The sequence below is a fragment of the Acanthisitta chloris genome, unplaced genomic scaffold, assembly GCF_000695815.1.
Source record: "Acanthisitta chloris isolate BGI_N310 unplaced genomic scaffold, ASM69581v1 scaffold19585, whole genome shotgun sequence".
In the NCBI taxonomy this organism is placed as follows: domain Eukaryota; kingdom Metazoa; phylum Chordata; class Aves; order Passeriformes; family Acanthisittidae; genus Acanthisitta; species Acanthisitta chloris.
The window spans coordinates 1-10233 of record NW_008672346.1 but is presented as its reverse complement, the minus strand read 5'-3'; the positions used below and the strand labels follow the sequence as shown (position 1 = coordinate 10233).

Below are 10233 nucleotides of genomic sequence, written 5' to 3'. Positions count from 1 at the left end.
TCTCTAGCCCTGCTCTGGAAATCATGAACCCACCTGGGCAGTGCAGCCCTACTCCAATGGATTGCTGGGCAAGGGATACAGTGGATCATTCTCCAGTGACTGGAGCCCACAGTGCTTCCTGCAACACTTTAGCTCTGCACAGAGCTGAGGAAAACCCTTTCAGTAGCACAGCCCACAGAGGTCTTAGCAGCGGATGCAGAGCTGCAGATAGGAAGGAATTAAGGGACTCTCACTCACTGGGGGTCTTTGGCACTGTCGGGTCCAGAGCCACAAATTCTGAGTCATTTAAGGCAATCCACCTAATCTTTAATGTGGTGCCCTAGCCCATTCCCCAGCCAGGGTAACCCTGACCTGTTGAAAGTGGCGTGGCTGGTGAAGCGTGCTCCACACACTGCACAGTTGGACAGCTGGTCCTCTGAGTGGATCAGGAGGTGCCTCCCAAGGGAACCCGGTGAGCTGAGCGCTCTGCCACACACAGGACACAGGTAGCTCTTGGCACTCACCACTGCTGCAGTGTGCTGCAAAACAACCACTCAGGTGTTAGTTACACATTGCCCAGCTCTCTGCCCATTCTGAGGCACACTCAAACCATTCAGTTCAGCCTCCTGGAATGGGAACCCTTCACCCCTAAACCTCTGACAGCTCCTAGACCAAGCTCAAGACATTTGGTGTGTCACAGGTCAAGCAAGGAGGAAACCTTCCTACAGCTCCACTCCAGTGCAGGAGAAACTATGAAGGCCAACACACTTGGATCGTAAGACCTGACCCTTGTTTTCAGAAATACATCTGAGGAGCTGCTGGTGCTGGACAAAGCATGACTGGATTAACAGCAAGCAGGATGCTGGAGAGGAGGCGCTTAGATGGAGACAGCTGGTGCAGGTAAGTGGCCAATTCAATTCTGCTTCATTCTGTTACAGACTTTGATGTGCTTTGAAGTGAGCACTGACAACAAAACCTGTGAGATTCCACCACAGATTGCCTGCAAAACTGGAATCCTTTAGAGGAAGAGCAGCTATTCTCATGGGTAGGAACTGTAATGAAGTACAAAATAAATGCATGATTAGGAAGGTTTCTTATCTCACTAAATGATATAAAAATTGTTTCCATGTTTAATCTGAAGGAGCTGCCTGGTTTTAGCCTGCAACACTTGCAGGGACAGCCTGGGGATAAAGCTGTGTTTTCCAGATCTGCAGACCAGTGCCTTGCTAATTCCTTCCCAGGACACCCTCTGGACACGGTTTACTGCTGTAAACGTCAGTCACATCGTAGTTAGAAGCTCAGTTCTGTGGTTGCAAAGACCAGAACAAAGTTATCCTGTGGTTTGGGTTGTTTCTGGATTTAGGACATAAGGCCAGAGACACCCCACAGTCTGGAGCTATCCCTACCTGGTACACGTGAGCAATGAGTTGCTCTCTGCTTCCACACTCCAGCTGGCAGAGGGGACACTGTGACAGTCCCAGCATGGGGTCAGCAGTCAAACTCTCGGGCACCTATAGGGAGGAACAGCCACTTTGGTGTGAGGCACACAGACCCCCCACAGCCACACTGCCCTCCCAGTACTGCTGTCCCACTGGGGCTGCTTTGGGTTCTTGTTGGCTGAGACCTCCTCCATGTAGCCTCTGAGCAAAACTCCTGTGTCTTGGGGAGAAGGGGCAGAGACCTCACAGCCTCCACTCGCACCCAGGCTCTTGCCAGCCCAGTGGCTCTGGAAGGCAGGACCCGCTCTGTGGCAGGGAGAAGGGGTAGTCAGTCAGAGAAAGGCAGCAGAACTGAAATTAACATCTTGGCCACAAATATTGTGGCCAGCTGATGCCTGCCTGGCAGCCCAAGAGCTTTTCAGACCCGTTCCTCCTCCAGGAGACGTTGTTTGAAGGAGGTGGGAGGGAGAGAAAGATAAGGAGCCATGATGGGGAGAGGTGTTTAGACAGTCTCTGTTCCTGGAGGCTACGGGGAATGCAGAGCCAGGACACACTTGCCTCATTCTCTCTTATCAGTGGGGTTCCGGCCACAGGTCGTTCTGCGTTCTCTAATTCTTTCTTCACTTTCACCATTGAGCCATCCTCCTCAGATGTGTGGGAAGAGACTTCATCCTGAGTGGTTTCCTCATCATCACTGCCACCTGGAACGTGCAGAACAGTTATGCTAAGCAAGTGTCAGGACCCTGAGGACACTCATGGGCCTTAACTATCCTGACCAACATAACACAGGGCCTCTACCCACCCCCACCAACCAGGGGGTCCTTTTAAACTCAGGCTGGGGCACTTCAGTCCCTGAGCTGCTCTGCAAGGTCCCTGGACATGGCCTCTTACCCTGTTTGGCTTGACAATTGCTGGATCACCAGCTGGACCCACTGCTGTTCCCACCCTGCTCTGATGACCTGGGACCGTGTCCCAGTGGTAAGGGCATTGCCCAGTCTGTGCTGTGCTGGTCCTTGGCTCTGGGCTTGCCGTCCCTTGGGACAAAGTCCTGCACAGGAGCCAAGAGCTAACTCAGAGGAGGAGCTGGGCAAAAGGATGCTGTGCAGCACCTAGACCTCGGCTGTCTCCCCAGTCCACTCCCTTGCTGTTATGGAAAGGGGCAGAACTCACTGCTGCTGGAGTCGGGGTCCTGCAGCGGACGAATGGGTGGCCGTTGGTCTCCAAGGGCTCCAGGAAAGTTGTTTTTCATCATGGCTTGTCGGGCTTGCTCCTCCAGCCCTGCAAAGACTTGCTCCCCTGGCAGCCACAAGGACAAAAAGTCAGATCGGTGCCGTTCTGTCATTTTCACCACCGAGGCTTGCCAAAAACACAACAGGCATGGGGCTGCTCACCTGCACTGTGCAGAGCCTCTGGAGTCACCTCTTGGAAAGCATTTAGGTCACCTCTCTGCTTGCCTACCCTGCCACACTAGCCTCTGGCACCTTCTGATGCACATCCAGTGCCTGGGCGTAGACCAGTATCACTAGAGGCAATGTGCAGCACCAGGCTGCCCCCACATACTCTGTATTTGCCACTCCAGCCACGAAAGACCTGCGAGACCCCATATACCTGCCATAAATAGCCAGATGGCTCTTGCTGCTGCCAGGCTATCCACCAATATCCTATGGCACAGCTCCGGGCAGGGGGAAGCCCCTCAGGGACTATGGCAGTATCCCAGATCAGGCACAGCACTGCGTGGCTCTTCTAAATCACTACATCCTATTGCCTGCTATAACAGCCATCTTGCACAAAAATAGCATCTCCCTACGTTCCTGGTACCTTACCTGCCCTCAACAGTGATACCAGAACCAGGGGGTGTCCTTGGCATGCTCTGCCACTGCCTGCTGTCCCAAGAGGGAGGAGGACAAGCTGCCCTTGCAGGTGTCTGCACTCAGAGTTGATGTTCTCCTGTGTACATGATGGGTAATTTGCTTCACTACCTTGCCCTGCCCAAGAATGGCTCTGGCTAAAATAAATCTCAGTGGCACTTCATGTGCTCAAAACAGAAACCTAAGGGAATGAATCCAGAGAACTGAGATGTGTTTAGGACAAAGCAGTCTGTTTTGTTGAAAGCACTGACCTCATCTAAATAGGAGATGGTAAACACCTTGAAAGAAGCAGTTATTTGTGCTTTTCTGAAAGACAATTTCTTACAGCAATCCCTGCTCAAGGGAACTTTTGGTTCCAGAGAATAACAATAAAAAGCAACTGATAATGTTCATATTAAAGCAAATGGATGACTTTGTTCCAGGTGCAATTGCAATTTACTTTTCTCAGTGGATGAGCTGGGAGGCCTGGGACAAGGTGCTGAAGTTCCCAACAGGCTAGCTTTGGGATGCATTTACCAACTGATTTGTAAGTGCCCAAGAATCACTCAATGCACAAATGCAAAACTGCCAAGGAAGACACAGCGTATTTTTCACATCAAAACAGCTTTCAGAAGAAAATGTTACCTTTTAGTACAGGACCACAGCTGGCACCAGTATACCCAGGGAACTGAATTCTCTCTCTCTGAGAGAGCGATCACCAGTCCTGTCACACAGGGACAGGCACATTTCCACTGCCGAACTGTTCCCAGCGTTGCTGTGTGTGCCCATCACACTGCCTGCCTGGGGCTCACCTTGCCAATGCAGCGGGGCAGCAGTGAGCTGTAATTTAGGGAGGATTTCAAATACCTTTACAAGTTTCACAGAGACTGTGGGAGAAGAGTTTTATTTCCCAATGTCCCCATGGAGATTTCCAAAAGCATTTGAAGGCTTTTATTGTTCTGTTTCAGAAATGTGAGCAAGGTTTCTGTAGAGAAGACTTGAGAACACAATCCATGTGGTGAGGAGAGGTGCTGAGGAGCACCCCAGGTCTATTTGTCACTGAAAGCAGCAGGTACCACCATGACTGTTGTGACACATGTATCCCCTTCAGAAGCCATTCCAGCACTGAATGGTCCTCATGACCTGGAGTGCTGTTTTTATGTCTGGACCACAGCCTCAGGCTGGTGGGATGAGATACAGACTGTATGAGCAGCAGACACCACAGAATTCCAGTGCCATTCCAAGAATCAGATACCCACAAACCACCACGATAAAAGCCCAGAGACCAACAAAGCATTGCAAGAGAATGAGAAAGCATGGTGAAACCTGCAGAAGCCAGGAGAGACTTCGTTGGGAGATGTGCTACCTGTAACAGAGTTCCAGAACAGGATTCCCAAGCGCCACTGCAGCGTGCTCCAACTGCTCATGGAAGCAGTGCCAGGTTTGTTTTCTTTCCCCTTTGCCCTTCCAGGCAGATTACATTCCCACCGAGCAGCAGCCCCGAGTCCAAGGGCAGGCAGGTTCCTGCTCAGCTGTACAAACTACGCGGACAGTCTGCAGGATTTCAGAGCTGAGATCTCTCCAGGGTGACAGAGAACTCTGGCATCAGTCACGGTAACTGAGCGCATCGTGTGTGCCCATGGCCTCTCTGTACAACACCCCCAGAGCCCAGTGAGCCTCGACCCAGCACAGTGCAGAGAACAACCAGCTCACAGCCAGCAATGCAAACTGTTAACCAAACCCATGCTGTTAGCAGGCAACATCCTGTGCATCCTTCACAGCCTGTATCCAAAAACATCATGGGACTGGGAAAGGCAAACAGGTAAAAATGCTGTCTTCAGCTTGCACGGAACTTCTGTATTAAAATAACACTGTCCAGAAGAACTTGGGGAAGAGTGTCCTGTTCATCTACTGATGGGTTAAGTCCTACCTTGATGAAGCTTTAGAGCTTTGATATTTGATAGGTACAGGGTTATTGTTTCTGCACACACATGCTCACACACAGACACAACCACACCTCTGCCTCACTTTGGATTCACTTCCATTCATTCAGAAGGGGAGTAAGACAGTCAACAGCTTTAGGATCATTGCCATCAGTAAAGGATATTATGCTCAATAGTGAATTCACAGACTCTTCTCCAGAAGTTTCTTTATTAAATACAAAATGGGCTGGAGACTGACCACAACACCAGAACAGGTCACTGTCATTGTTTACAGCTAGACATGTAGGACATGAGAGATCACATAAATGCCTCTGCTTTGCATTCCATTCTCCTCTCCATACTCCTGTGAATGAGTGGGATGCCAGGTGAGCAGCGGTGGAGGTAGGGGACAGCCCTGTGGTACTGTGCAACAAGGACAGGCATGACTGCTAGGGTCTGTTGGGGTGCAGCCCCAAGCCCTTCCCTTCTGGAATTGTATGAATGCAGGGTAACTCTCAGGTGTTCTGGAAAATAAGCACACAAACAAACAACTCCCACCCCAAAATCCACAAAACAAAAATCCAAAGGATTTTGTTTTGCATCATTCCCTTGCTTTCCTTCCTAAACAGAAAGGTCTCTCAGAGATGAGTCACTTTATTCCCTCCTTGTATATCAATTTAAAATCCCTGTTCATGAAGGTCTTCTCTGTGCTCCTGGACCTGAAATTTGCAAGTCTTTCCACCACTGTGGATCTATTCCACCTGCCCCATGGCTATTCTGGGATGTCCACACTGCTGTAGTGGTTACTGAAATGAAAAACACAATTGAAAGGGTTAACAATGGCAGCCCACGGAGCCCTGCAGAGCCAAGGGTTTGGATGCAAGTAACAGTTCTGCTCGGTAGTGAATGCTGGGTGCTGTTTCTTGCAAGACACTTTCTCTTCAAATTGGGAATATGATAAGACAGCAGAATCCAAGGAACACCAAAGAGCACAGAATATGTGTGTGTCAGAGAGAGAGGGAAGGAAAGAGAGGATTAATGGGATATTGGGACCATGATAAATAGAGCTCGGAAGTGGGAATTAATCTGACTAACAAAAGCTGTTCTTCAGAGTTCTAAAATAAGCATCAGTTGCAGAGGGCACAAGCAATAGAAAGCAAAGCAGCTTGTGGACAGAAGGGAGGGAGAGGTGCACGCTAGCACCTGCAGCAGGTTTTGGCAAGCACGAGGACAGCGAGCGGTCCATGACTGATGGGGTGACAGCGCAGCGGTAGATGGGCTTGAATGCAAGAGCAGATGAATTGCTTAGAGAGCTTTTATACTTTTATACTTCAGACTCTGGGAGAAAATAAAGACCCAATTGAATCCATTAAGTGATCTCCACAGAAACAACCTAACTGCACTGTATTTTTCATTAACTATATCCCACTATTACTGATCTGTTGGTTAGCACTTTGTCAGGTGTTTCTCATGCACCACATGGCAAAACAAAACTATTAAGAGCCAATTATGTGCTTCAGGGAAATGACAATTAAAACTGTGGACTGGCCATCATGCACAATGACTTTCGTGATAATAGTAATTTTAATCATGGTTTCAGGATTATTTTGAATTTCCTTCCACACCAACTCCAACTGAAAACTGTTTTGACTTGCAACCACACAACCTCCTAGCCGGTCGCTCTGCATGCCAAACAAAGTGATTCTGCGCTGAGTGAGGGGAGCAAACCATGTTGTTGTAAGAGCAAGGTGAAATGAAGGCCATGCCAAGCCTGGAAAGTAACCCTGGGAAGAGGAGGCAACAAGCAAGCCAGGGAGAGATCTGCAGCTGTCACTTGCCCTAGGGAGTCCAAGAAAGAAGAGAACATGGAGAGGCCATGCAAGGAAGTAGGCACCATCCTCCCATCAAACTTGTCCAGTCAGATATGCACAGTTGTATTTATGCAAATCCAAAAAGCACTTCCCCAGCCCCATAGCCTGCCAAGTCAGACCCCAGCTGCAGACAACTGCGTAAAAAGCTGCATACCTGCTGTCCCTTTCATTCCTCTCCTCCCAACCACTGCAGTCCCTGTGAAGAAGTCCCAGTTTGCTATGTCTCAGCCTGACTCCTCATTCTGCTGGCTCACCCCATCCTTGGAGCCGATGCTCTCTCCGATTATCCTCGTCAGGGCACTGCTTGGCATTTCTGGGCCCTCCAGACACACAGCAGACTAGGTAGACACAGAAGTCCCAACGATTTGGTGGTGTTCATCACAAGACAGACAAGATTTTCCATCCCAAGGTGGAGCCATCACCATTGACATGTTTCTGGTGTCTTTCGGTTCCTTTATTTTCTTGTGGTCCTGCTTGCTGCTCCCGATGGCTCCCGCTGAACAGTTGGTCTGTAGCAATGTACTGCGTGTAAAGGAGGTGAGCAGGTCCCAGAGTTCCTCTCCATAGCATACCTGATGCCACAACCTCAACCTCATGCCCACTGGTAGCGTGTTTGTCAGACAGCTTCCCCCGAGACCAAGACTGGAGATACAATCACTTGTATCGCAGATCAAAAAGCAATGTTCACTGTGAAAACAGGGCACAGCTGAACTCTGTGATATCTACTTTTGTACAGAATAGCACAAGCTGTAAGTATATGAGTTTTGTATATAACAGTATAAGCTTCTAAAGAACGTAACCCTTACGGTGTGGAGTGCAGAAACGCACCCACCTAAACTCTATGGAAACTCTGCCTAACTATAAACCACTAGGGCTGCTATAGTCCTTGGCTTCCATCAAGGAGAGACCCTGACTGCACCAGGGGAGACAGCACAAGGCATGCCTGACATAAACCTGAGCTCAACAGCAGCAGTAATACCTGGGCACTCTCACAAGCAGAAGTGTGTGGACACAAGGTGTGTTACTGCCATCACAAGACACAACAGAGGACATACCAACTTTCTCTAAGGAAGACAACTCCACACATTAAAGTACTCTCAGGCAAACCACAGCTCTGGTCTGCCCACTGTGGAACTCAGCACCCAGCAGCAGGAGGCAAGAGCACAAGGCAGTGCAGGTGCCACAAGCCACACCTCGAGACCCTCACTCTGGCACCACGGACAGCTCCACCAGCCCTGCCAAGCCCGAGCGTGGGGCTGAGAGTCCTCCCAGCACAGACACAGAGGGCTCCGCCACGGTGTGTTTTCCCTCCTACAGAGAGCAGCATGCACAGATCCCTGCTGTGTACCTGTGCAGCACACAGACACACACAGACATGCAAGCCAGCAGCACCAGCAGTGAGGCAGTGTTAGGGCTGCAGCACTCAGCTCTCTGTCTCATACCCCTGACAGCTACTGCAGCCAGCAGTACCCAGGGCCCTCTCAGCAGCCTTGCTCTCATGGGTCTGTGGAAGTGGAAACTTGTTTTCCTCATCCCAGCCCAAATTCCAAGCGTGTCTCCAGCCACAAACCTGGGTATGAATAAGGGCATAGCTTCAGGCCCCTCAACTTCCCCCTGCTGCTATCAGTCAAACAAAAGCCATACATGTGCAGTTTCCCTCTGCAGCCAAACCTCCATTTCTGTGTCCCAGCTCCACTGGCACCTGGCTGTAGCCTACCCATGAGAAGTGCTGATGTACAGCATCTCCAGCCCTTCCACAGTCAAGTGCCAGGGGCTTGACAACACTGGAAAAACAGATATCCGCTCAACCAGCTCAGCTCAAGAATGATCTGGCAGACAGCATTTATCTGTCCTGTCAATTCCTTGGCCACTGCCCATTCCCTGGCAGGAAAGAGCAAATGGCTTTATTAAATTATCTGGTAAGAAACTGAGGTACAATGAGTTTAAGTAACATGCCCAAGGCCAGTGAGCTGAGTCTGTGGCAGGGTGAGGATCAAAACCCAGGCCTTGCTGGCTTTCAGCCACATGCTCCAACCACCTTGCCTAGGACTTCCTTTGCTGCCCAAGACAGGCCAGAGCCCCAAGTCATGTTTCCTAGTGTCCCAGCTCACACTCGTGACAGTGTGAATGCAGAGCTCAGCTACAGGCCCTGCACACACACACACACACACACACACACACACACACACACACCTACCTTTACAGCATTAGTTGTTTGTCCAAGCCTATCCCTGTCCTGACAGGCCAGGACACAGTCACCTCCCCTGATGCACAAAGCTCACACTCCCTAAGATAGAAGGTGAGTAACCAGCACTCCCCATGGGCTGTACCTCCCTATCTCACTCCACAATGCAGCCAGGCAAGGGTCCCACAGCACTTGTAATGTCATACTCACAGTGCACCTTGTTGGGAGTGGTCTGTTTCCGACGGGACATGTTTCCCTGGCCTGGGAGCACAGTGTTCCTCCCTCAGCAGAGGGCTCACCTGAGAAGAGAAGAGCTTGTCATACACTCCACTGGAACCCTCCAAGTCTCTGGCCATGCTCAGCTGGCTCTCCAGAGTCATTCCCCACCCTTCTACCTCCACTCACTCTGCATCTCCACAGCTGGATTCCATGCCAGCATCCAGCACAATCCACAGATCACACCAGGCAGTCCCACGGTCTTCAGGCAAAGGCGTGAGCGACCCTGACCCCATACACAGAAAGCTGAATGCCTCCTTCGAGTGTGACTGTGCTCCCAGCAGCCACAACATCCTCCTGTCTGCTCCTGTAGCCTGACCACTGACTGCCTGTCCTTGGACTGGCAGAGGAAGGAGGCAATCCCAGCAGTCCCCCTCAGACAGGCAGACACAAGGAAGAGATGAACCCATTTCCCACAAGGCAGATGGGCACAGGGATTCCATCAGACTCCCCAGACAGACAGACACAGGGATCCCATCAGCTTCTCAATGACAGATGGACACAGGGATCCCCCATCAGCCTCATCAGACAGATGGACACAGGGATCCCATCAGCCTCCTTAGACAGACGGACATAGGGATCCCACCAGCCCCTCACTGACAGATGGACACAGGGATCCCCCATCAGCCTCCCCAGACAGACGGACACAGGGATCCCGTCAGCCTCCTTAGACAGACAGACACAGGACCTCGTCAGCCTCCCCAGGCACCGGGA

General features: G+C 50.7%; 1 protein-coding gene across 1 annotated transcript; it reads right to left on the bottom strand.

Annotated features, from left to right (window-relative positions):
• Nucleotides 1–351: 351 nt before the first annotated feature.
• ZNF821 (zinc finger protein 821) lies at nucleotides 352–9536 on the bottom strand (the record flags this gene model as incomplete). The annotated part of the gene is made up of 5 exons (XM_009074488.1): nucleotides 9454–9536; nucleotides 2589–2714; nucleotides 1977–2119; nucleotides 1386–1490; nucleotides 352–518 (listed from the first exon to the last, which is right to left on the bottom strand). Coding segments are annotated over exons 1-5 (581 nt in total), but the record flags the coding sequence as incomplete, so codon positions are not given.
• Between the last annotated feature and the right edge of the window lie 697 nt (nucleotides 9537–10233).